The 27,817-nt window shown below is 37.4% G+C and overlaps 1 protein-coding gene across 14 annotated transcripts in view; it reads left to right on the top strand.

Annotated features, from left to right (window-relative positions):
* The first annotated feature begins 5,408 nt into the window (after positions 1-5,408).
* The window catches only part of R3HDM1 (R3H domain containing 1), a 50,732-nt gene continuing 28,323 nt past the window's right edge, over positions 5,409-27,817 (top strand). For 10 of the 14 annotated variants that reach the window (XM_083841270.1, XM_083841274.1, XM_083841269.1 and 7 more), the window contains exons 1-10: positions 5,409-5,548; positions 6,436-6,646; positions 13,780-13,821; positions 14,275-14,364; positions 19,802-19,916; positions 22,084-22,162; positions 23,723-23,782; positions 23,864-24,004; positions 26,445-26,553; positions 26,653-26,748. In XM_083841270.1, the coding sequence (XP_083697396.1) occupies positions 6,476-6,646; positions 13,780-13,821; positions 14,275-14,364; positions 19,802-19,916; positions 22,084-22,162; positions 23,723-23,782; positions 23,864-24,004; positions 26,445-26,553; positions 26,653-26,748 (903 nt within the window). In that variant the 5' untranslated portion in view covers positions 5,409-5,548; positions 6,436-6,475. The remainder of the gene's footprint in view (positions 5,549-6,435; positions 6,647-13,779; positions 13,822-14,274; positions 14,365-19,801; positions 19,917-22,083; positions 22,163-23,722; positions 23,783-23,863; positions 24,005-26,444; positions 26,554-26,652; positions 26,749-27,817) is intronic. The other 4 variants (XM_083841271.1, XM_083841278.1, XM_083841273.1 and 1 more) reach the window with 3 other exon arrangements.

Here is a 27,817-nt window from a genome sequence, read left to right as displayed (position 1 = left end):
GTAACTTTTTGTGTTTTTTGGTTGGTTGGGCAGGTTGGTGTTTGTTCTAATCATAGAAACCCTGAGGTTATGCTGCTAATACAAATATGTTTATATTGTGCTTAAGTGTTGCTGAGAATAATTGAGATGAAAAATAGCTGGAAAGGTTCTTGTGTGGCAAGGCAAAATTTTATATAGGTGTCTTCAGAGATCTTTTTTCTTTGTGGGGAAGGTCCTGAATTTCCTCAGTGAAGAGAGAAGGGAGGAAAAAAGATCATACTTCCCCATCTGAGAAAGGCTTGTGGCACCAAACCGCTAAGGATACAGCAAGACTGTTCCCTGAGACTTTGCTGTGCTCATCAGTCACTTACGCTGGAGGGAGTTACCTCATGTGTAAGTTATGGTGCACATGTAAGTTATGGTAAGAAGCTTATGACACCAGTGTTTTTGTCTTATATTTTTCTTCATGTAGCTACTTCTGGAACAGACATCTTGAAATAATATGGATCCTCTAGCAAGCTCAGCTCTCCCAAAGGAAAAATCTTGAGGGGAATCTGGGGAATCTACAAATTGGCATCCAGACAGTACACCTTCTTACAAGGGCAATGCTAGTGTTGTCTTTTTGTAGTGAAGGTAATTGTTGTTTAGTACAGGGCATTTTTCTGCTTTTTTTTCGTTCCTGATACTTCCTCTCTAGGGAGGATTAATCCTTATAATCCTGCTTCACAGAGAATAGAGGCAAGTAAACCCAAAGTTGATTCTTCTCGGTTTCATGGAATACAGCATGCAGAGTATAGAAAATAACCTACCACCGTGATTCCTCTGGGCTTGTGTGCATGTATTTCTTTTAAGCAGAGGAATGATTCTGTGACTCCAAGCTAGCAGAATTGAGAAATAAAATGCAGCAAAAGCAAACCAGCATCAAAACTGTGCAATTGGTTATATGTTTTATTGGACTGATTTAGTTTGTCCTCAGCTGTATCCCAGCTAAGCTTTGAGCGCAGTGCCCGGGCTCTTTACTTAATTTCATGGTGAAGACAGTTCTTGCAGTTGTCAGTGGGGGATTCCTGATGCTGGTTAGACAACTTTTGCATTACATCCGATGTTCATCCTTCCTAGGTTTGCTTTTCTGAAAGACATGGAGTGTTTGGAAGTATGAAGTGTTTTATAAGCGTACAGGAAATGTAGAGGTACCAGGGAGAATCTTTCTGTTTGTATCTCTTCTCACATTTAGCATATGGAAAATGCACAGTGCCCGGTAACAGAATGATGCAGGCTTCCATATATGTGCAGGAAGCTGGGGCAGGTACCAGCCTTGCTTACTGCCATCTCTGTGTCTTAACGTTTGCTATTACCTCCCCCCAATTCCTACTTGACCTTATATCTCACCTGGCTTGCCCAGGGTTGCTGGCCTTCTACTGCTAGGATAGACAGCTCGATTGCTGTCTCAAATTTAAATATTCATTTTCACTTTTTTTAATATGCTAGCACAGGTAGGCATTGCAGCAAGCGTGGCTTTCTCTATATTTACATAAATGTGAATATGTGGTTTCAGGGCGAGTACAGATGGATAATCAAGTTCCAGCCTTTAGTGCTTGGATATAAAGCAGATCCTGAAGAGAGGTACAGCTTTATCTGAACCTAGAGCAAATGTTGAATGCTGAGACAAGGTAAATGGCTGCGTTCAGCTTGGAAACTTCTGAATGACTTGCAACAAGCCTCACTGGGAATTTAGCACTGGCTGTGATTTAGGCTGTCAGGTTAAAGGTTAAGCACACTTCTAACAAAAATGAGAGAGGTATTGTACCCAGCAAGGGATACCCTTTAGACCTGTGCAAGAATTCTGCTGAAATATCTGATGAACGTGTTCAAGAAAGAAATTTTAGTTTTCCCTTTCTGCTGACGGTGTGTCCTCTTTGCGTGTTGAATATAATTTCTCCCCCCCCACACCCTTCTAAATCCAATTTCCTGCCCTGCATTTGATTGATAACAATTATTTAGACAGCTGTTCTGTGTTTTGTTTTCTTATTTTTCCAACTGTGATGGTATCAGCAATTGCTTCAACAAGGAACGGAAAATCACCTTCTGTCTTTATCATCTTTTCAAAAGAAAAAGAATCGATTTTTTTTCTGTCATGGGCAGAGCAAAGCTTCCTATCTCCATTTCCATTGCCTACCAAGGAGCAGATAGAAGTCTTGATGCCTATTACAGAAATTGGATTAAGTTGAGTAGATCCTGTTCCCAGAAATATCCTCACTCATTACAAGTCAATTTAGTGGTTTGCAAATGATGCTTTTCAAGTCAGAAACTGAAACAAAGGATCCAGTGGTTTCCCACATCATGATTCTGTCATAAAACTCATCAGTGGCTTCGCTTGATGTCTTTTTTATCACTTGTTCTCTGGATTGTACAAAAGAAAGCAGTAAAAGCTCAACATTGATAATTTTATTTTTTTTTCTGTCCGAAGCATATGCCTACCTAGTGCTAGGCATCCATCTCGCAGCTGATAATAATTTTCCCTCTGAAAAGGGGCACTTTCAGAATAGTGTCTAGACAAAGTAGTTTCTGCTTTTCAGAAGAAGTAAAAGAATTTAGGGTGATTAGTGGTATAGTGTTATCAATGTGATGAAAAAGGAAGCGTGTACATTTCCACAAACAAATGTAAGTTTCAAGTAATCGCAGAGGTTGAAGAACATAAATATAAGGTGTTATACTCCTCCCATAAGTGCTGTCTAAACTGAATTCCTGCAACATCTGTTCCTGTGCTTTCCATCTAGTGAAGTAGGTGCCCTTTGTTGCCACCTATAAAAGATGCTAAAATTGGAAGGGTTTTTTCATAAGACATATTGCTAGCAGTTTTGGTAGGGATTTTTAAGGGATAACCAGGTAATGTTCTACTGCTAATGTTTAAATCTGATCTTTTCAATCGTTTGGATTTTAGGGATAACTTTGGATAGCTTATTGCCATCCAGTGTATAGCCAGTGTTGGGATTTAATATAAATACTTCATCCTTCAGTAGCCAAGAGAAAACAGAATAATCAAACATACTTGTTGAATACTCCTCCCGTGCCAAAATGTTAATGCGACTACAGTGTGTTTGTGGACTGCAGCAATAATGTGAAAATCAGAAAATGCATATTTGCTTGCTAGAACCTGTTTTCCCTCCAAACAGTAGAGTGATTCCTGAGGTCATCCTTCTTGCTGCTTTTTCCTGCCCTGCGTGGGACACAAGAAGTGAGCGTTCGGATACATGGGGAGGTGAAAGGGGGGGTTGGGGGGGCGCAGGTTCATAAGGATGGTCTGTGGTCTGTCTGCAGCACATGAAGTTCCTGCTTTGTTGCCTTCCTGTGCCTTGTTACTTCCAATTTGTTCTTTCATCTGTAATCCTTTCTCCCCTGTTAATGATTCAGTAAGTAGGATGTCAAAAAACTTACAGGCTTGAATCACAGCCCATTGTTTTACTTTTTTTTCATGCTGCTTTTCAATGAAATTTTTTAAGCCAAAATGTTCGTAGCATCTCCTGTCCCTTATCAAACAGTTTCTTCAGATCTAAAACAGAATTTGTTGCTGGGCTTTAATCTCACCTGCAGGGCAACCTGGAAGCCTGTGGGCCACTGTGCCGCTGCCGCAGTCTCCTGGGTTGTACCGGGAGGAGTACTGGAGTACTTGACACTGAGATACTGAGGGTGATGAATGAATGATGAATTAAGATCTCTTAACGCTTCAGGAGGAGGTGTTAAAAGCTGAACACCGTTTAAATGATAATTTAAAATCCTTCCTACTCAAATCTCTTTTTACAGGCTGGTGGGTTTTGGTTTCTTGCATGTGTTTTTGGGAGGAGAACGAGGTGCATGTGGGAGGAATACAGTATTCTTTATTTGCCTGTATCTTCTGAAGTGATGTCTTGTGCTGTTTTTCCAGTTATTGTTTTCCAGCACGACATTGCAGTATCTCTGGGTGTATACAAAGCAATTTGAATAAAGGCTGGTGAGAGTTGCCATGGGGGAATGTGGAGAATGTGAAGTATTTGCTTGCTTTCCTTTCATTGTAAAGCCTACTGCCCATCTTCGGTTCTGTAGGTATTTGGGGAAACAAGACACAGCTTTTCTCTTGTAATGTAAAGTCAGTGATATATTTAGCTAGCTTTCTGTTGCTTTATATTAAACTGTAGAATTATTGTATTGACAAACAGTAAAACTGAGGAAGGGCTGGGCACTGTCACAGCCTGACCTTGTAATTTTGCTATTAATTGCTTTCTAGTGACCAAGTGTAGCTTGTTGGAGACACTTAACATCTTTCAGAGCAGGTCTTTTGGTCCCTTCTTCCTTCATGTAAGGCAACTCATGTTCTAAGAGAACAGTTTAGTGTGGGTTCTTTACTTAAATCGATTAAAATTGCGATTATAGCCATGGAATAAGTGGCTCATTGGTTTCTTATTTCACCTCAAACAATTTGGATGTTTTTCACTTGTTTATTTTCCTGAAGTCATTCTAATGATCTTGTTACTGACATGGAAATGAAGTAGTTCAGCTGGGGTGACAGAAGGTATTCTTGATCTTTATTAGCATTTGTGCTGTTTTTAATAAGCACCCGTGTAGTTGTGAGAAAAGCGTCTGGGGAATGCAATATAGAGATCCTTTTCAGCATATCTTTCACAGGCTTGAAAGGTAGTTATTTATTTTCTTTGTTTTAGGGTATTTCTGCTACCTTCAGGGGTTGTGTTTCGTTTGATATTAGATGTCTCTGTTGTTGCCTGCTGCTTCAAACACATGCTTCCATGTGGGCAGTGGTGATAATTATTTCTCAGGAAAGCAAATCTGTAAAAGAGGGGAGATGGAACAGTGTTGGTTTTCTAGAAATTTGTAAACCCTCATTCAAGGGCAGTTCCTTTATTAAATAAAATAAAAATGTCTTCTGTAACTCAGGTTGCCTAAAATATGGATTTTGTATTCTGCTTGTAGATTATTAAGTATGACAAAAAGAGAATTGCTTATATTTACAGGGTTTTCTATGCTTTCATGGCTATTACTCCTCCACACCTACTGGGTTTCTTATTACAAACTGTCTTTTCAGACTCTTCTGGAAGATACCTGCTTGTTTATAGAAACAGTTTCACTAGGGATGCTAACAAAACGCTTATTATGTCTACTTGTTAACTCTGTAATATAGAAATATTTTTGGAAGCCTGGTGAAAAATATAGCTGTTGCTGCTAGCTAAAGCAAGTCATATGAGAAATGCACATTTATTCTGTTTATTTTTTCTTTAAATGAGTTCTAGTTTTTGTGTTGGTCCCCTCCCCCTAAGCATAATTATCATGTATTTTCTTTGTTGATTTTTAAAATCTGTTTGTTTATTTAGGCATTTGAAAGGGATGTTCTTGCTGATTCAAGACAACGTAGTTCTGTTCAAGACTCTACACTGGGGATAAGGACATGGGACTCCTCCTGCCAGATTCCAGATGGTTCATTACAACTGACATCTTGGTTGACAACTGTGAAAAGGAACTTTGGATTATTTTATTTTATTGTTGTGGTAGACCACAATCCCCAAACTGTAGAACACATCAGGTAATAGATCAGATATTTGCTTAGACTTTTCGATACTCTTATTTTTATTATTTCCCTATAAAAGACTTTAAGCATGCAGAACTTATTCTTTTTCTTTAAAGAAATAGAGAATTCTTGATTTTACATCTTACACTGCAACTGAGTCATAGGAATAATTTGTATTTGGTATTTTTTAGGGAAAACTAAGATGGTTCTGTTACTAGCTTTAATCATTAGAGTTCTTTATATTTATTATAAATTATTGTTATTAGTAATTATTGATAATGGTCATTATTATAATTGCCAAAGCTATTTTGTCTTTATTGCTTCTGAGAGTGCTTAATTTTATCAGGACCAGTTTCATTACATTTCGTATGTAAGAGAGTTCCTGCATTCAGTACTTGCCCCTTTGTTATTGGCAGCCAGGAAACTTAAAATGATTTAATGAATGTAATGAGTAATGAATGTAATGAGTGTATTTGCACTCTTGGTACACTGTCATTTATCTGTTTACTCTCAACCCTTTCAAAGTAAATCTACCTGTAATTCCTTCTTCCTTTCAAATGAGAAAATCTTCCCTTGTTTCTGTTAGAATCTAATTTGATTTGGAGCGTTGAAATGTTCAAGCGTTTATTTTTAAATACAGGAGGGAAAACCTGCAAGTGTTATCCCACAGTGTAGTTGTTTAGTTCTCTTACATAGATAGCTGTGGTTATATGCCTCTTGATAAAAGTGGTGAAAAGATGATGATCACTCCTTCCCTCTGATACAAGAAATGAGAAATACCATAACAGGAGTGCAAATCTTCATGGTAGTGAAATCATTTCTATTTTGGATAGCTGTTTAAGTATATGCATTTATTTAATTTAAAAATACTCAGTGATCCCCCATTTTTCTTTGTCCTAAAGGTTCCATATTTCTTGTAGAATTTTAAAATAATCTTTTCTAATGAGGATGTCTGATATTCTTACTGTAAAAGATGAAACTGATGCAATGAAGGGTTCAGAAGCTGAATTTAAAGATACAGAACCAGATGAAAACCTTATAAAATCAGGAAGTCAGGAGCAAATCCAAACGGAAAAGGATGAAAATTGTCCTGATAGCAAAAACGATATGCCGGTAAGAAGCTTTTCACTTTATTTTTCACTAATATATCATGTTAAATGAGTCTTTGTCATGTTCTTTTTGTCATGGTCCTCTTACATGTTACCTTGGTTCAGGCTGGGAAAACTTGGCTGATTTTTTGGAAGCAAGTAGGATGATTGTTTCTTCCTCACTTCTCTATTTATATTAATGTATATTTATGTTCATGAGGGTCAGTCATTTTTAATTGTTTGAGTTGTGTAAGTGGTTTTCATGGGAAAGCCAAACTGTCCGTTACATACGTTCTCCTGAGTGCACCTGTGAAGTTGAGTCAAATCTTTTCAGAACAGGGGAAAAACTTAGCACTCAAATCACCTTTTGGTTATTGCTGAATCTTGACCAAGTTTCAGAGACTGTGCTGCACCAGTAATAATCTAGTAATAATATGGTTTGGTCAAGGCACTAAAATGGTAAGTGTTGCTCCTCAGCATGGCTGCCCTGAGTAGTGGTGATCAATCTAGAGCTCTCGAGCTACAAATGGCTCAGGTGTAACTCTTAGAGCAGAGCTGTACTGCACAAAGCTAAAGTAAGCAGATGTAGGTAATGCAAATCCCCAGGTGTCAGAGGAATCAAGTCAGCGGAGCTGCTGAGGCCAGTTGGTCCAGGTCCTGCCCTAGATAGCAGCAGAAAGTCCAGCCTTCCTCCCTGCATCAATGGTGGGGTAGGATGGAGGCTTACTGTCCTGTCTTGGCTGCTAGTGAGTACTCCCGTAGCTTCCCTTTCCTTCAGTTCTCCACCACTCGTCAATTTTGGTATGTAATCTATCAGGTGGGAAAGCTTAGGCTGTCCTCTTGCATACCTGGAGGAGCTGATGCACATAAACATATGGTCTTTGTAAGGTAGGAGATGTACCTACAAAAAATAACAGCATCAGATTTCAAGTGAGATGGGTACGGGAGAAATGCCGTGGAAACATCTTGTGTTAAGGGGGAGCACAGCAGTGTTCATAACACCAGTTCAGCAGGTATGGCAGCATGTTTGATACCTCTGAGATTCAGCTACACAGTGTTTATGCATAAGAGCCCTAAAAGAGGGGTGTCTTGTGTGTGGCATAAACTGGCTAACTCCTGGCCGAGGCTGCCCATGGTCACTGGGGACAGTAAGCACCTCAGGTGAATTGAGAAAGGCAACTGAAATTTTCTGTCATAACTTGGGAAAAGGGGCAGATTTCTAATTAGGCTTGGAAGAAATTAACTTTCTGTAGGATTTTTTTTATCTGTGGGTTATGAATAAAAAATTTTCTGATAAAAATTGTGATTGGGATATGGGGTATGCCAGTATTCTCTTGTGGCTTGCAAAACCAGGACAGTGGCTTATTAGATTCTTGTTATTGAGAATTGAGTAAAATGTTCTTTGGGGAGTAGTTTTGCTCATGACTAGCAATTCAATATTCTGCTGAGTGAGGTAAGCTCTGTTTGCTAGGTTAAATTGCTTCCAAATAAATCTTGTCAACCACTGTAATAACAATACAGTTTTACTCTTTAATATCTGCTGTCTTTATTAAAGTTGGCATCAGCGTAAATAGATAATTTTATGGAAAGCAAATCCTTAAAATGAAATACTTCTCCTGTAACATATGAGAAATAACTGCTACTGGAACATTGGTGGATGTTAGGGCTGAGCTGATACTCTCTTTAATCAACAGAATATCCCAGTAGTCAACATTAAAAATGATTTTAAGGTTTATTTTCCTACAGTTCAGTAACTTAGAAGAAACTCATTCACATTTTCTCATTCAACAAGTATTAGCGTGGAAACTTATGAGGCTCAAGAGGCAAATCGGCCTTCCTGCAAACAAGTGTTCCTGTCCAGAGAAATGAAGCTGCCAGTGGCTGTGGGTTTTGGCTCTGGCTTGTTTGACAGGGGGTTTTGGTTGGTTGGTTTTGGTCTTGTGTGGGAGTAATATCCGGTGGCGGAAATAATTATCTAGCATGCACACTAGGAACCGTACAACTGTGTAATGAAGGCTTCTTGATGCAGGCAGCTTTGCTGTCTTTTTCATCTAGTGTTGATGTGAACGTTGTGTCTAGGAGTGTCCATCAGAACCAGAGCGCTGCCATTACATGAGTAGTGTAATTAAAAACCGTGGTCTGAGGATGAGGATTTTCAGAGTAGGAGGTAGACAGCCGTTTTTGAAGCAGAATGTTGTTCATTTAAGGCCTTTGCAACTGCACATAAACCAAGTCAGTGAGTTAATGTTACTTGCACTGTGATCGCTGATAGTGCAAATGCATATGGCATATACTTGCTTTGTAAGTTGCTATTTAACTTCTCTACAGTCAAGTGAGAAACTAGCTTTGATTGCTTCTCTGTCTAAACCTATTGTGGTTTGAATTCAGGTATGTTTCTGAATCTTGGCAGTTGAGAAACTGGTTGTTACATTTTGAAATACAAGCTTGCCTCTAAATTCTAGATTGATTTCAGATGTTGTGCACTAGTCCCCACTTAGCTGTTGTGTACAGCGTGAATGAGAAAAATGTCTCAGTGTATGGGCAACTTTCACAGCCTTTTTAGGTAGTGTGAAAGTAACGTAACCGATACAGGGGTTATTAGGGACCATTTTTGAATTGTCATAGTTTAAAATTGCAATTAAGTGATATTCAAATGGTACTGGAAATCAGTGGCACGCGTGGAAGGTACTTGCAGAGGAGTACATGGTCAGCACTGTGGAGGTGTTTTGTTGCTGGTGGTGTTCTTTTGTTGTTGTGGGGTGGGGTTTTTATGATAGAGCTTTCTATTCATGGTAGGAATTTTATTTCATTTTTTTTTTAAGGAAAAAATACTTAACACCTCTCTAATAATTCATGCTGGCTATTCTAGAAAAGGCAGGCTTGTTCTTACTCTACAATCCATGCACTATGGAGTGGGGCGGGGAGAAGAATGTTAATCTTAATTGCCATCATCTCTGCAATAAAAAATAATCACTGCTATGTGGATAGAAGATCCTTAGTGGATGGTGATAACTAAGGCAGTAGAAGACTGGGACAAACCAAGCTGCATATTACTGTGTAACAGGAAAGGCACTTGCAAACTGTGGAGAATAAAAGAGAAGAAAAAAACCTTACCGAGTGATGGAGGCTGATGCGTGAATGCAAGACTTGTGTGCATTCATTGTTTGATAGGAGCAAGGTAAATGTTGTATTAAGTAGGTGTAATTCTGTTTCTGATTTATACTAATTAAGCAAATATCCTAGTCCCTTGGAGAAATTAGGTGAAATGTTTGTTTTTAACAACTGGACGTGCTTTTTGACATTCTTCTTCCTTCCATACTAGCACAAAGCTTTGTTTTTTTCTGTTCCACAGCTGAGTTCTGTGAGGCCTTTCTTTGCCTCCTCAGCTATTCTGATCTTGTAAGAATTTACATGTCTTTGTTTCCAAAATACACGACTTACTAATTTTTAATAGATAGATTCTGATCAGCTTCTTTTGAACCGTTCAAAATGCTTCTGCATCCAATAGTGAAACTATTTTTCCAGTTTTGTTTCTCAGTCATCCTCTGCTGTGTCACGGAAAATTGCTGTCACCACTCACTAGTACAGGAACGCAAGTAACCATACACCATGCTGGTTTTTCCTTCGGTGTTATACAAGCTAACTACGGTTGTTAAAAATGTAGCCCTTATCTGAATTTAAAACTGAGGCCTAGTTTAGTAAAAGGATGGAAAACTGCAAGTCCTTAGACCACTCTTTTCAGGTCTGCCGTGTCGTGTCTGACCTCTGAAATGTCCCAAGCGTAATGCAGAAATCTGTGTAGTACCTTTTCACAAGGCTTTTCTTGCTTCTGAATTTGCGTTCTTGTGCCTCAGCTGTTGTTATCTAGCTTCTTTGGACAGCACAGTTTGGTAGAAGAAGGGATGTAAATGTTCCAGATCTTTACTTTGTAGTTAATATACATGATCTGTGGGGTAATTAGGAAAAAAGAACACGCAAATACTTCCACTGAAAGCATGGATATATAGGGTTGTATGTGTTCAGTAAACTATCTTAACATCCACTTTATTTTGTTGATTGCATTGTATTAATTAGATGGAAGTGAACCACAGTAGTTTGTCTCAAAAAAAAAAAAAAACACAAACCTTTTAAGGCAAAAACCAGATCGTTGTTTTCATTATGCAAATTTTTTGCAACACTTGCTTTTAAAGTGTCTTGATATCATGCCTATAGCGACTTTAAGTGGAGCATAAATATATTTTTAATGTAGCTTTTATTAACCGTGTTTTCTCATGTCAGTAAAACTCTGAGAGCTGCAGTTATAAAGAAGTTGCTTAACTTGCACTCACTATGGAATATATATTCTAAAATGGCTAGAAGTTGTTTTTACAATTGGGGACATAAAGGTGTACCATAGGAACAAAGCTTAGCAAATGCAGAAATCAGAACTAAAATTCCAGGTGTGTTGGTGCCTATCCTACACAGTGAGAGCTGGCTGCGGAGGCTTGTATTGCAGGCTTTGACATCTTTAGTCATCCGGGAAGGCACGGAATTGAGGCTGGCAAAGAATGGCTTTACAAGGCATAAGAAAGTTGTCACCGGTTAACAGATGTTAATACGATGGATGGGATGACGCTCATCTCATGTGCAACTGTGAGGTTTGATTCATTTCAGTCGTGGGAGAATGACTGGTCCCTAAAACTTGGGACCGCTCCTTCCTGCAATGCCCCTGCCCCTGGCTGTCCCCAGTGTTATTGCTATCGGATTGGTTCCTAAAAATTGTCAGGTGCTCGTGAAATTGAGCACCAGAGTATTCAAATACTTTCGTTTACTACCCTGAATACCTTATCTTGCTTGTTCCTCATGGGTTGCAAACACCCATCTTCAAGAAACTGGGAATGTGGTATGATTGACATATGATTTATTCAGCCTGGAATCAAAATTCTAATTCTGCAAGAGAAATGGAAGATGAGATACAGCCCACAAAGTGCATAAAGGAATGTACTGTCAACCAGAGCCTATTGTGGCTGAATTCTGAAAAACATACTCATTTTAAGCGTTGTTACAAATATTTTGGTTTGATACTGGATCATATCAATTTTAGTATATCAATTTAATTTTGAGATATTTTCTTCACTTTATCTGGCATAAACAAATACACTTTCCTTTGACTGCTGTGGATTCCTGATTTGGATTTACTGAGTTGAGGTCAGGTGAGGAGGAGATCTGTGCTTTGTACAGAACTGCTTTCCAGTAACATTCTCTACTCTTTTTTTTTTCTTTAAATCGTTTTTCTAAAAGTAATTGAATATATGTCTTTAGTAAATCGTAGAAGTCTATTTGGCTAGTTAAAAATGTCTTATGTCCTGTATAACTAAGCTGACTTTTTTCCGACCTAAATGGTGGATCTAGGGTGTTTGCTTCGTTAGACTATTTTTAGTTATGTACTGGATTCAAAGCTTCCAGAGTTTTGCAAGAGGTAAACAATTTCTTGAGTAGTTCCTTCTGCCTGTTGTTTTGATAGTCAACTGAGGATCCCACTAGCATTGTTGATTGATTTTATGTTTATACAGCTTGATTTGAACCCACCTAAGATAATTGATGCTGGATTAATTGATAGAGGCTGGGAAATCATCCAGTTCTTGAAAGCTCATTAGCTTGGTATAATGCAAACTTTGCCAGGGAGATACAAAGTGCCAGCTTTCAGTAAACAGGGCGTGCTTTCAGCATAGGTGGTTGAGGGGGAAAAAATGACTTACAGATACCAACAAAACTTCATCTTTGTATTGTTCCAGGTATGGGGAAAGTTGAACTGACTTTGCTCAGAATCTCAGCAAGCTTCCTTAAAAAAAAAAAAAAATAGATATCAGTTCAGTCAGTTTTCCGCACAGCTATTTAAAATCCTGTTACACAGTGAAATGAATGATATTTAAATGAGCTTCTCAGTGAAGCTGGGTCAACATCCAAAAAAAGATACTTGATACTTGAGGAAAATGAGCGAGAGAGAGAGAGAGCTGTTCTTCTGACTTGACATGGTTGAACCCTTCAATTTAGGGTAGGAGTTTTTCAACAACATGTATTTCCTGCAAGAAATTAGGAGCAGATGTCTATCAAGTGCCTTTTGTATGAGCTTAGGGCAGAGTTTGCTTTCTTCGTGTAGTTTTCAGACTGGGTTTTCATTTAGTTTGCTTCTGGAAGGATTCCCCTTTCATAAAGGAGGGGATGTTGTCCATTAAACAACACTTGAAACTGTATTTCCAGTGTTAGCTTTCACTTACAAGTATTAGGCCTGTGCTCACTAAAATCAATTCTGTTAAAGGCTTGTGTATCCATCAGTTTTAGTTCTGTAGTGAAACCAGTACTTTCATTATCTTGTGCCACTCTTTAAGTGCCTCCAAGTATCAAGGGGATGCATTTTAACCATGGAGTTAAAAACCTGACAAACACTTCTTTGATCAAATATACATTTCAATCATGCATGCTGTAGCAAATTTTTGATTTTTTTTAAAGAAACTATTAATGGGAAAAGGGTTCTGGGTAGATAAAGATATATCTGTGCACAGTAAGTTACTGAGCTAAAGAAAGTTTTGACCAGCAGCTTTTTGTAAAGTTGGTTTTTATAGCTCCTAATCATCTTTTATATTTTAATATGAATCAAATATATATTAAAATATATTTTACTTATTAGTATAGATTTCCTTGTAGAGGCAATGTGTTGGTTTTTTTTCCCCTTCTTCTCCCATATCATCATTTTTCCAGGTAGGTTTCAGGAAATGGGAAGAAATTTAAAAAAAAGAAAAAAAAAAAAGAAAAAAAAAAGAAAAAAAAAAAACACTCAAAAACCATTCATGTTGCCAAGGAAATTAGGACACGATAATTTTAAACATAGGAGCGGACAGAGTAAACAGCCTGGATCTTACTGACCGAGAACAATGCTTACTTCCTGTTAAATTTCTGTAATATCTATTGCTGATAAATGAGAGAGAGATTTCAAGGACAAGCACAATGAAAAAGAGAGCATATAATCCTTCAGCCAAAAGCACCTGCTGTTCCTTTCACAGACTTGACCACCATGTCAGTAATAACTGTTAAAACTTTCTCTTTTAAGCAGTCTTTTGCATTGCTAAAGTTGAAGTGCTAAGTGTAATATAAACCTTTTCTGTTGTGCCCATCATCCAGCGGCCAGTGCAGTCTTTTGGACAGACAGCCAAAAGGTCGAAGGTACAGTAGCCTTGTGTGCTGGCATGCTAAGGAAGCCCTTCATGCTTGATGAAACCTTGTTACTTTGTGAAAAGTGCCTTTAGTTTCATCCTTTATTTTTTTGGCAATGAAGCTTTGTTTTATTCTGTTGGATTTTTGCCTTGCCTAGTTGTCTGCTTTTGTGGTTTGCCTTTATATTTTTGGTGGCTTTTTATTGTTATGGAGAGAAGCACTTTCCCAACGATTTTATTTACTTTCCATTAGATGTGCTCTATTGTGCTGACAGTGCCTTCAAAAGCTGCAATTGCTTGGGTATTTTTTTCCTAAAGGAAATAATTTATTCTTTTGAAAACATTAAAAATGCAGTTCTCAGCCAATTTGTTTTACATAACATGAATGGAAAAATAACGGCTTATGGTATATTTATATAATATTTATAAGCCATAGTTTTTAATTTTACATACTTTCCTTTAGTCAAACACAAAGTTAAAGTTAGTTCGGAGCCTTGCTGTATGTGAAGAATATCCACCACCTCCTACAGCTGAAATATCACAGGACTTCCAGGTAAAAGTCACATTACTGAAGTTTCTGAAACAATTTAAAGTAATTTACCGTTCAAAAGAAGGTCTTTTGGGTACTCTTTAAATATGCAGATGCCATATGATGATGATTACTATTTTTGATACAGTTTTAACAGAGGTGGTAATATCTGGCAAAGAGCCTGCTGCTGTGGTTTTCTGAGCTATAATGGTTGATATCTGGGGAACAGAAAAAGGGGAGCTTGGTTAGTCGTTTCAGCTTTCTGGTGTTACAGTGCACTTGGCGGTTACAAACTGCTTCATGCAGTGTGCCATCATTAAGACAAACGTTGTGTTAATATGTGGCGTAATTTAACAACTTTTCATATCTAAAGATGTAAGTGGCTGTAAGTTCTGGTGTTCTGACAGAATTTCTGCATGTTATTCATAATTGCTGGTTAACACATGCCTGAGGTATGCCTGGAGACTAATCTGTTAAGATATTTTAACATACTCAAAGAAATTCCTAAATAACGGACAAAATATGTAAAAAGCTTTAGAGAATTTTAAATCTAACTATTCTGATTTTGCTTTTATAGAAGTCTGTATCTTTAGAGTGAAATACTGTTACTAGCTTTAGTTTGGGCTATGGATGAGAGACACCGGAATGATTTTCATGCTGCTCTTGTTTTCACTCCTAACAAAAGTGAAATGATTCTTAGTGGCTTTCTTGTGAAGCGTGTTGAAATATTTCACTGTTATTTGAAAAGCTTCTAAATGGTCTTCTTGTGAGAAGTCTCGCTTTCCTTAACAAGCAGAAGGAAACAGTAGAATAGCAACAAGTGAGGGTTTATTGCTGTGGGACTTCTAGTTCAGTTTTGGGGAGGAAAGGAGGTTGAGAACTCAAACGGGTTAAAATTTATGAAGAATGAACTGTCAAGTGTCTAGGTTTTGGTCTTGGGAAAACTGAAAGTAGTGTTGTTTTTTTCCTCAGTCCTTCACTAATATACTTACTGATACTTGAAAAGTTAATTGGAGAAATTTTGGAACTGGGCCTGCTGATTTAATGAAAATCTAAGTCTGGTACAGCAAGTGGAGTAGGAATTTAAAAGCGAACAGAAAAATTAATGCCATTTACCATGATTTATATTCCTGTTGCGATGTTTGCCATAAGATTGCCTAAACTAAGAGATCTAGTTCAGGCTTGAAGCAGTAGGGCTTTGCTGCATCAAGCACTTTATCCGAGTATAAGAGGAGAGAATCCTAATTTGATGAACTATTCATCCACAGCACATTTTAAATGTAAGTCAGGAGGATTTTTAGAACTCCAGCACTATGTGACACCTTGTATTTAATGGTTTAATATCAGAGCCTTATTATAAGCGTTCTCTGCAGGTAGCATTTGTTGCAGTGTCCTGGGGGAGTCTCTCCTTAGCTGCACGTAGTGCTGAGTGCTTCTTGAAAGCAATTAGTGCAGCAGCGGAAGAGATGTAAAGGCCAGTTCTGCAGAACGAATTGAATTGTGGGATAATCTAAGTTTGCACAGAATGAATGTCATAAATGAGACTGTATATTAAGAAAGAAAACTAGATCAGGCTGCAAATTTTCTTTAGAAACAGTAATCTAGGAAAAAAGTGGTTTAGGGATCCCAGTAACTATGCAAATGATGGAGAGAACAAATTGAATTATTCTGGGTTGAATAGAGAAATGCATGTTAAGAGGAGAGTCAGAAGTGGGAAATTGTTGCAACCCCTGATGCTGCAGTGCACATCTTAGTGGCCGCAGGTTTTGTGTGACCTTCTGTAACAATACGGACAATTTCTTCAACTGCTTGCTTCCTTTTCCAAGGGTTTTTGGGAACAGTGTGGAAGGGTTCTTCTGGAAGCAGCAATCTGCAGGTCTGCAAGCCCCATGCTGGAAGCGTGCTATGTGTGTGTGGGAGGTGAGGGGCTGTATGGCACAGCCCTTCCTGGCAGTGTTGGAATAAAGTGTGCGAGTGCCTCCCCTTGCTGGAAAAGTCACTGCTCCGTTGTGGCAGTGAGACTGCAACTGAAACACGGCTTCCCTTTTTCTGTTTGTACTTAAAAAGGATTTTAAGAGTCAGGAAGGATAAAATTCAGGATAAAGTTGCTGATAATCCTTAAAAGAATTCTAATTTTTGGTCTTCAGAAAGCAGGAACTGGTGTGAGTGTTGGGATAACTCTGTGGTCTTCCCTGTGACTGTTCACAGTCACCCCTCCCACACGGCTGTGCCTCAGCTCTTTGCAAGGTGTAAAGCTCCTCGGCATATGCAGGTGTAGCAGTAGTTCTGCAAGCCTCTGCTGCCTGCTGCTCCTCAGAAGGCTGCAGTGGAGGAGGTGATGGACCAGACAAATCACCTCTGGAAGATCAATGTATTTTCTGAAATACTTGTTTGTATTTTCTGGAGCAATTGCAACGTGGGAGAAGATACTCTTCGTTACTGAGGAACTGAAAACCTCACCAGTGTTGTGCCTTAGTTGTTGAAAAGCACTGGCAGTCCTTTAAGTAAAGGGTGCTATCGAAGTGTAAGCTTGCCAATTTATTGCTTGAAGAAAACCATAACTGATTTATTTGAGCTTTTATTTTTGAAAACACACTAGCTCTTTATTCTTTTGCTATCCTTTGTCTAAATTTAGGTGCTGGAATTGTTCTGCCTCTGTGTGCTCTGATACAAAGTACAAACATTAGCCAAAGCACGATCAATTTCAGCCCTTATTAAGAAAGGGCTGGTTTCTTGTGAATGAGCTGCTACTGTTATTATTAACAAGTAAATCAATCTTTGAAAGATTGAACTTCTTTAACAAAATAAAACAACCCAAAGGGAAAGAAAAAAAAAAAAACAACAACAACAAAAAAACAGGGTCTGCAATGTTAGTGAGTTTATATTGACTTGTGTAAATTCGGATTCTTGGTGAAGCAACCCAGGACATAGGACCTTTGATTAGTCCTTCAGTAACCTTCAGTAATGCTTCCCAATGCTTATATACTTTCTCTTTTTTTTTTTTTCCAAGTGTATTAAGCTGGAGGAATTTTTCAGACGATGATTTTGGTTTGGAGGTTTCTGCTTTAGTGTTTGGCTACTTTTTTTTTTAAAATTCCAAAATCTGGTGACAATTCATGCTGCTGCAACGAGGAATTCAGATAGGAAGGTGATTTGTGTCACCATAAAGAGTCTGTTAAATTAGTATGCTAGCAGAGACCAGCTATCACCAGGGTGGGATTAAAAGAATTTTAAGGAATAGAGGCTAAAATATTTTTCAGCAGCTTTCCCATGAAGTAGGTCATGTTTAATTAGATGCTACATTTTTTATAGCATGAAATCACAAGAAAGTGCCCTTTGGTACACAGTTCTATATCACACTTTGAAGTCGAATTGATGCTAGCAGAGTTGGCTGCTCAGATGGCTCTTCCTTTTTTAGCACTTGGTGGGGAAAGAAGTATGAAAATGATTACTTGCTGAAGCCCTTTAACTAAACTATTGCCGCATGCTTTTTTTTGTACTCTTGGTAGGTTTCATGTAGCCAGTTAGTCTTCTAATAAAGGAAAGTCAGAATCAGACTATGAAAAATTCCTTAATTTACTAATAGTTTTATAGAACATTGAAAAATGGAGAAAAGCACGTTACATTGGTGGATGAGAGTCAGAATTAATTTCTTAATAGCACATGCACCGTGCTTCTTTTATTCTTTTTCAAATAGTATTTATGTAGCTACTACGTGAACAGTCAGCATGTAATGCACTTTATAGTGAAAAATAATTTGCTTATATGGATTGTGTTTATGTGTATGAGGTGAGGAATGCAAAGTTTTGTTTTGGAATCTTTAATGTTTTTAGCCAAGTGAATTCTCAAGACCAGTAAAGAAGTATGCTAACGAGTTCATTAGTTGTGAAAGATAATGGTTTTTATCAGCCTTGGATATAGATAACCTCATAGAAGCTGAGAAGCCTTCACACTTGTGGTGCTGTTTTGCAGGGTGCTGATGGATTAATAAGTTTAATTAGAACATTCAAGGGGGGGGGAACATTTCATAATGAAAGGGAGAGCTGGCAGTTTTCTCAGCTAAGCTCTTTTTTTTATTTGAAACAGTTGTAACTCCGCAAACGTATATTCAAACTGTTTTTTAACCATAGCCTCCTTAGTGCAGGGCTCCTACGGCTCAGCTCGGAAGAAACCAAGGTGGCGAGCAGTTTATGCTAGGTAGGGCGGGGAGGAACATTACTGCAGGTTATGCAGAGATGCGTTTGCAGGTGAAGCAGTCTTCAGCCTTGGCTTTAATTGTCAGATCAAGTCTGTGGTGTAAGACATCAGGAGAAGCTTACAGCAGGTGCCTCTGTGGGTAAGAATGGGCTTGAAGGAAGAGTGAGGACTTGGGTGGGAAAGGATTTGGTGCAGGAGTCAGGAGTGGAAGGGAAACTTGCATGTGGGACAGGTCTGTGGCTTGGGCTGGGAGGAATCAGAGGTTCGTGGGTAGGGGTGATGACAGTGTCTTGAGTTGGCTTCTAGGGGAACAGAACTAATGTCTGAGGGACTTCCAGATACAAGGAGTGGGGGAGTGCTACCACAGGACTTTGCTATCCTTTCTCTTAGCATCACTCGGACGCAGAATTTTTCTCCATTTCTCTCTACTCCCTCTGGTTTTGCTGTCTGAAATATGATAGTCCTTTGTTTTAGCAGTCTTGTTAAAGACAAAAAGGCATGAAGAACAAAATGACTCTTGCCTACTAATTAGGGAACCATTTTGTCACTTTAATTTAAATGACGCTTTTTTTGACAAGTTTGGAAAACAGGGTTCATGATACTTCAGTGACTTGTGTAGAAAAGTGAATTTTTGAGATGATTGCACACAAAGCTACTCTGTCAAAATATATGAAAAGATAAGAATCTAAGCCTTGATGACAGTACGGTCTGCAAGTTTTGTCTTGATGTACTGTTAAAAATTTTTTCTTTTTTTGCAAGTATGGTAATGCTGGTCAGTCTTAGAAATTGCAACATTTGTTTTAATGTTTTTTCTTGGTATAAACCAAATCAAAACTTGAAGCCGGTTGTTATAGTCGGAAACTATGAGTAATGGAGGAAAACAAGCACTGTGGATGGTGTGTTACCTAAAAAAAAAAAAAAAAAAGTAGATGTATAAAATTTGTGCACCTGAAAAACTGGAATGCTTTCACGCTTGTCTCAAGGTAGTTTAAATTCATTTTGAAACGGCAGTCTGGGCCTGGAAGTGTGTGTAAATTCAACAATATGTATATTACTTTCTATGTCTTCTCTGTAGTTGTTGATTCACTGATAAATAATTTCATTTTGTTTGCATGAAGTATATGTGTCATCAGAAAGAATATGAGGACAGTTATTTTCCTTGTTAGTTCTTCATTTTTGCAGGTGATATAGTACAGAACAATTGTCCTGCAGATATGTATCATTAGAAGTAATTTCCATGATGACTGACTTTTACTTTTGACAGGAGAAAATTCAAATCCAGTTGTCACATTGCTTTGAAAAAGAAGAAAAGCCTGCAAAAGATGAAACGGAAAAGGAAAAGTCCAGTGATAAATTGCCCAGAAAAATGTTATCAAGAGGTTTGCTATCTGTCATTCTGTTTTTAATTTGTATTTTTAAGATCACACTTTCTAGAAAATCTATTAATGACCTCAGGTGACCTTTGGGAAAAGTGTTAGAATTATTTTAATGTAAAAATATATTGTTTTCTTAAGACTAAAAAATGATTTTTGTGTATATGAGCTGCAGTGGATTTTTATGCATGTTAATGATTAATATTTCACTGTATCTTGTGTACCTGAATACGTGATAGTCCAGACTTGCATGTGGAAGATGATTTGCAAAGCTGAATTACTTTCCCTGTATGAAAATAGTATAGAGGTAGTAATATCCAGAGAGTAGTATCTATATAATATGGATAGAGATGAAAATATGGCATGGACGGATGGAGTTGTCACTTGGTGAAAAGTCAGGCCCCCTTTCCTCTGGCTTTTGTTAGCTTAAATTTAAATAAGAGACAACATTTTTATAGTTAGCACCTGCCAAGATGTGACAAGCTCAAATCTTCTCCGTCTTTTTAGTATACCTGTTGGTGAAATTAGTTGTTTGTCTGCACACCAGTAAATACTTGAGTGCCATCAAATGGCCTAATCCCTGTGTTAATCAGGTAGTAGGTTATGTCCTGGGTATAGAAAGAATCTGGAATTCATTCATTTTAATCTGGAATAGAACTGCCAAAATTAATGACAGAAGACTGTCTCTGTCCATGTTACCTAATGCTGTAAGTGTTTTGTATCAGAGCTAACTTACCTAACCTTTAAAGTACATTCCCACCTTCTGAAATTAAAAAAAAAAAAAGTAATGGTGAAGAGTTGAGAGTGAGTGACAATGTCTAAGCTGTTGTAAATACACCCAGCATAACCCGTGGAGGTTAATTACTCTTCAATTTAAGACATGCCAAAATATATTATGATGGAATTTAAGCATCAATCTTCCAGTAATTATTACAGAATTATTGTTCACTTGGCAAATTAAGAAAATGAAGGTAAATAATTATTCAATTTTTTTTATCAGGCATGCCTCTTTTTCTTCCTCCTTGGAATCAAAAGTAATCCCAAAAGATAAATGCTTAGACTTGCTTGGTTTCATTTCTGTTCTCTTGACAATGCTAGGGGAGGATTGATAGTGTATTGAGCTCAAGGAACTCACTGTCATTCTTCTTTAGGGAACTAGAGGTTCCCTGTCCTCAGATGGACTTGGAGTCTCTCCAGGAAAGATTTCAGTCTCGTTTGTGAAAAATCAAACACTTTAGTCACCCTGTTTCCCACTATGCCAAGAGACTGAACTCTCCTGGCACTGTTGCTTCTAATAAAAAAAAAAAAATCAGCATAGATTCTGCATCCACTGAATCTTGCCTTCTTTGTGCAGTAGTCCCCACAGTCATTGCTAATAAAAGCTAATTTGCAAGGACTGTGCTCCATACTAACCACAAAAAGACCTGGAACAGCAAGGCATAAGTTTGAGCTGTGCATAACTTAAGAGGTTGGCACTTGAGTAGTTCTTGGAAGAAATATAGTTCCAAAAGTTATTAAAACATCTCTAGCTTTTAATTCTGGGATACAGAACTCTGGAAGGTTCTGGTGTAAGGAAAGATTTGGTGTTAGAAGTATTTCTTTCAGTGACACAATGTAACCTGGAAATACTTGGAACAAATCAGACGTTTGTGAGACTTCTCTGAAAGTTCTCAAACATCATGTTGTGAAAGCCAGACCAATAGAACAAGTGTTTTTAATAGTACAGAACAATAGTGATGGATAAACTGTTAGATACCAACTTACAGTATCTTTGGGCGGCATCCAGTACATTCTGTACATCAGCTAGTGGTCCACAGAAATGCGTGCAACAGTGCAGTGTAGTGTTTTGGAGAAAACCTGGAGGGTTAATGGACATGATGTGACTCAAGGTGATATGCTGCTTCAAAATGTTTAGCAGTTTGTTAATAGATTGACGGTGTTACTGAAGCTTTTGCCTTCTGTATTACACTTGAATTGGAGAATTGAGGAGGTCATACTGGGTTTTCTGTTTTGTTTTTTATTTGAGCCTTTTCTCTGGAAAACAAAAATGTTCAATTTAGAATAATATGCCTATTAGTTAGTATTGATCCATAAATAATATGTTCAGCAATAATTGGAAAAAAATATATATTTTTTGCGAAGTGTAATTTTGCTCTCTTCCCCTTACCCTTAGATTCCAGCCAAGAATACACAGATTCCACTGGTATAGATCTTCATGAATTTTTAGTAAATACATTAAAAAACAATCCCAGGTAAGCATCAGTAAACTTAACTTTGTTCTTCTGTCGTCTTGTTGCCTGAGGTATAACACCACTTTTTGTTCTGTTCTTTTTGTTTTTTTTATCCCTCCTCTTCACTGACATGTAGTGTTAGACATTTATTTAGGATGAGTTTTTGTTATGGAGGCTATCTGAAACACCAGTCCGCTGTAATTTGTGTGTTATATGAATGCAGGTTCAGGACACTGAACTATTTTAAATGGTATTTGTGTTAAATAAATAAGGAGTTCTGATAGAATTTTAGAGTCTCTTCTGTATTCAGTTCTAAAACTTACTCGTTTAGCATCTACTTGTTAGATACCAAAGTACCTTTTACTTTTATCTGCCTTTTAATGAATTTCTAGACAAAGGAGTTTCTTTTAAGCTGTACTATATAAACCATAGGTATATACATCTTCAATCTGCACATCAGAAACCAAATCTGACCTTATCCAAGTCTATCATTTAGGAAGAGTTGACATGATTTGGTTGCTTTGAGGTTTGGAGTACACTGTCTGTCATTTGTTCTTTTCCTAAACAGGGTTTAATACTAGGTCCGTGGCTGTACATACAAGGCAAGAAATAAACTTGCTGTAGTTGTGCTGCTATCGCAAAAAAATATTCCACTGCTATTTGTTACTCGTTCATATTATAGTTAGTATTTCCCATGTGATAATGTATTGGGATTCTACTTTATTGAAAAAAAAAAAAAAGAAGATGCTATCATAAGTGTCCAACAGCTTTTAGTCCTATAGAGTAAAATTAGGAAGCACAGGCCTGTGCTAGACTCTTACTTTGGCCATATTGGAAGTCATAAATCTTCAGAGTGAAAATAGGAATTGCAGATGAAGACCTACTATAGGCCTTTACTCATGCAATATCTGGGAAGCTTAGTTATCTGATGCATGCAAATTATCAGCTGTGGGACAGTAAATTTCATTACATGTTAACTTATTGAAATTGGCATAAATGTTTTTAAGATACTATTTTACGGTGTTTCAGCTAATGTTCCTATAAGTCAGCCTGAGTTTAAGCTTTTTCATATTATCTCAACATCTCAACACATTGCAATTTATGCCAGTTTTTAACCATTTGCTTGTAAGTATGTTGTAGTAATTCTTTTCATTATCAGTGCTTTACTCAACGGTGTATCTCGATGATCCTGTGATGTGATTCACAATCCAAGGGTCAGTTCAGACCTCTGCAAATCTTGCTACCCAGCGAGAACCAACCTGGTCACTCCTTCCCTTCTTCCTGAGTCTTCTCAATGACTGTGCTTTCTATTGAGCCCACTGGGCAGAGATTACTTGGAGAGTCTTCGTACTCTGATTTCTGAGATGAGAACAGCTTGTTTCAGTTAGGTGGGTTCAATAAAATACAGCTTAGTGAAGAATGAATAGTTTCTCCTAAAAATCCTGCATTTGAGACTCGGTGGTCTTATTTAGAGTCTTCAATCATCACTTGATCACAGATGTTATCTGTGTATTCTTAAGGTGAATACAGCTGCAGTTATTGGAGTGTCTCATATGTGAGCTGCTGTGTTTTTATTTTCAGGGACAGAATGATGCTGCTGAAATTAGAACAGGAAATTTTAGATTTCATTGGTAATAATGAGTAAGTACTGTACTCTTATAGGAGAAAAAAATTGAAGAGCGTTCCTGTTTATTTAATAAAGCTACTATTCCTCTCTTCCAGAGTTCCAAGAAAAAAGTTTCCCCCAATGACATCTTACCATAGAATGCTGTTGCACAGGGTAGCTGCTTATTTTGGATTAGAGCACAACGTGGACCAGAGTGGGAAGTCAGTCATAGTAAATAAAACTAGCAATACAAGAATGTAAGTGTAAATGTCTTGAAAAAAAACTTCTTGGTACACAGGTTAAACACTTGGGATGTGCAGTGATGCTGCATCTCTAACAGTAGAAGTTTATTCATTGGGAAGCATGCAGCAAGGAGAGATGTTTCTGAGATCTTCACTGTTTATGCTCCAGATAATGTGATGTGCTTCATGTTTAAAAATTCAGGGAGGAAAAAGTATGCTATCTGTAGATTAAGGTGGTGTTGCTTTTCTTGCAGAGACGCTTTGTGAACTGTTTCCATAAAATATGTATTTATATCAACCATTTGTATGTTTAAAGATTTACACCGACTTCAAACACATTCTTTTTTCTTTTGGAAAGCAGAACAGCCCTTAGAACAGGGTCACTTTCTAACAGGGTGAACATTGGGGAACAGACTTGCAGGCTTGGCATTTGTACTGTAAAAATCTACTGGGAAAATTCAGGCATTGAAATCTGTTGTTGGAATAATGTTGCCTACAAGTCAAAAGCCTTACAAAATATATGTAGCAAGGAAGACAGACATCTCAGTCATCTCTGACAGTGCAAGTGTCAGCCAGGTTAACTGCTCATGACGTGCTAGTTTGCTGTGACAGCTGGGGAGTTCTTGGAAAAACTGTTGGAAAAATCTGTATTTAAAAATACTAGCGTGGGGGTCACAGCATCTCCAAAACTCATGTAGTTGACACTTTCTTTCTAAGGACCTAGCTATTCTGTCTTCTCCGCTTGTTCTGTCTCCCGTTCTTTCTCAGAAAGATGAAGGACTAATGTGTTGGTATGATAAAGCTTTGTGTTTTACCTAGTTTCTGGTTTTGGCTTTGCATAACATTTTAAGTACTGTGATGTGAGCATGGAAATAGGAGTTCACAGTTCCTGCAGTCTAATCCCAGCCTCCATAGACTATCCATAGTTTTGGAGGGACAAAATCTAATTATCCACCCTCATTTTAGAGTCGGCAGAACTAAAATAATATACCACACTGAAATTTCAATTAAGTAGATAGTTTCATCCTCAAAGTTTTTAGAAAAACATGTAGAGCTTAAATATATGTTAAATAATTTATGTATTCATGTATGTGTTTTTGCTTTGGCTATAAATTCTCTATTGGCATATAATTATAAAGCCATGCGTTTCAAATCTGTTGCCTTAGCATCTACCATCATCGCTAGGATGAAGATTCACACATTGAAGTGTGGAATAAGAACTATTAAAAGATGAATTAATTTTTTTCTAAACTGTATTAAAATAGCCTATTGCCTCTGGAAGCCCCCTGTAGGTGTAGTTACTAATTAGCAGGCATTTCATCTAACCTGCAGACATTAAGAGTCTTAATGTTTTCAGTATTCTTATTTTAAATCGCTTTGGATATAAAATAAGAATTTAGAAAGAAAACCTTGGAGATCTGCTCCATGTTGAATAAAACCAAACTTACCTTTTCCTCATAGGCAGATTCCCGGCTCCAGCGCCGATCAGTGATGTTACTGACATCAACAACCCAGTGCGTACTGGCACGTCTCAGTGGAGTGGGAAGTTGGTGATTGCAGGGCAGTAAATTCAGGGACCTTTAAAAGAAAGAGGTAAGACAGTCTAAAGGTTCTCTGAAATGCCTGCTAATTATGTTTGGGCATCCAGTATCTAATAGTTAGGCTTGGCTGTTTTACAGAAAAAGATCTCCCGATGTTATATAAATGCCATGAGTAACGAAGAGTAAACAGAAGAGTATACTCATGTTTTGTCTTTTAATAGGCAAATTCTTCCTGATTGTCTGAGATCATCTCTTAAAATAGTAGTAGTTTTGTTGTCTAGGTATTTCTTATCAAAATTTGATGACGAGTTTGCAAAATACCTCATTTTCTTTCACAATGTAGATGAAGTAACGAAAGAATATATATAGTTGCTTCATCCTCTCACTATGGTCTTGTGAAGCTCTTTCTTTCCTGCATTTTTGTATCATTCTTCTCTTGCTTATTTCTGCTTAATTTTGTTTTAGAATCTTCAAAGTTTCAGTGCTTTCTCCTCTCTATATCTCCTTATCTTCTGTTTTCCCTCGAAATGAACTGAGGTATTGCAGCTGTAGCAGGAAAAAAAAACCTATCTTCACTTCCGTGCATGCCCAATATCCATTGCATGGCACCAGTCTGGATTCAAGAACACGTCTGGTTCCCCAAGGGCATGGTTGCTTGCCACCTTAATTGGAAACTGAAGCAAAAGTTTTGAAGGTGGAGGAAATTTAAAAGCAGGTTTGTTACGTTTCAGGAACAGGAGTTGTTAGGCATACACAACAGTGTATATTTTTGGTACCTTTTCATTGTTTGGATGACCAAAATCTGTCACTTCTGTTAGACAGTGAAATATATTGAATGCATTTCAGTTGGTTCCGCTGTGTGTAGTGTATGTTTACAAGCCCATAAATCTTTTTTTTCTAACAACTTTTCATAGACCTGACCAAAAGTTTTGTGAGCATATAAAGGATGAGAAGGGTGATGATTTTCAGAAGCGGTACATCCTTAAAAGAGATAACTCTAGTTTAGACAAAGATGACAACCAGGTAAATCCATATTGGTTATTTTTCCCTTCGCTTTGTTATATATGATTGTGTATTTATACTATTTTCATGTAGAAGTTGACACTTTATCACTTAATTTAGATGAGAATACGATTAAAAGATGACAGAAGAAGTAAATCAATAGAAGAACGTGAAGAAGAATACCAGAGAGCTAGAGAGAGAATATTTGCACAAGATGTATGTATCAAAGAAAATCTTAATGTACGAATACTTCATATATATGCGTGTGCTTCTGGTTTTTGTTAAGAGATGCTTTTTTCCAAGAAACTTTCTGTATCTGAAGAGGGCTGAGCAGATAAGAATCATTAATGTGGCTTGAGTGAGTTTTAAATGATATCGAAGTCACTGAAAAGTCTTTCTTTAACCATTACTGCACAAAGCCCGAGAAACCTCCAAGAATGATTTTGGTGAATTATTTAGCATTATCTACTTCAATGCAAAAGCTTGCCCCTTACAGAAATTTAAGCTTAGTTCTGGTAATTCGATGTAACTCAGAGCAGTATTTTTTGTTTGCTTATTTATTTTAAATAACTTATTCTCACTTGTGTCTAATTCAAATGCATCTTATGACTAACCACAGTAAAATGATTTGAATTCCCACACGTGAAAACTGAGTCAGAGATGTGGAAGTCCAGTCTCTTGACTGGAGTTATCAAGTAGGATGAAAATTCTGCACCTGTAGTTTAGTGAATAGGTTTGTGGTGTTGTTGATGTGCAAGCCATAAAAATATATTCATCTGTTCCAGACCATCATACGATGCCACTTTGTAAACTATAGTTCAGCTTTGCATTTTTTCCAAGTAATATGTATTTTAAATAATACTAAAATACTGTCTTGAAAAAAGTTACTTCTAATAATCCATTTTTTCTGACATTTTCTGTAGCTTTCATACATCCAAAACCAGATTCTTATTCTGAAGAAAGTGTAATGAGCTCTGTGAGGCTAATTTGCTATATTCAGATATGTTCCAGAAATGTTTTTTTGTTTGCCCTACTTACAAAAGGATGGACTTCTAGTTTTAAAATGACACTTTGCATACTCGTTTACCATGTGTTGTACCCTTAGAAAGCTTTTTACCAAATCTTAAAAGTAGTTACGGACAATGTAATGAAGTTGTTAATAGCCTTTTTGATCATATATTCTCTTTCCTTTTTACTATATCTGTGTTTGTACCTAATGAGTTCGGTACAGTTATTGCAGTAGCCAGTAGTATTAATTCAGGCTTTCAAGAAGAAGAAAGGGCTC

This window comes from Anser anser (genome assembly GCF_964211835.1).
Source record: "Anser anser genome assembly, chromosome: 6".
In the NCBI taxonomy this organism is placed as follows: domain Eukaryota; kingdom Metazoa; phylum Chordata; class Aves; order Anseriformes; family Anatidae; genus Anser; species Anser anser.
The sequence above is the reverse complement of the archived record's forward strand: the minus strand, read 5'-3'. Positions and strand labels throughout refer to the sequence as shown.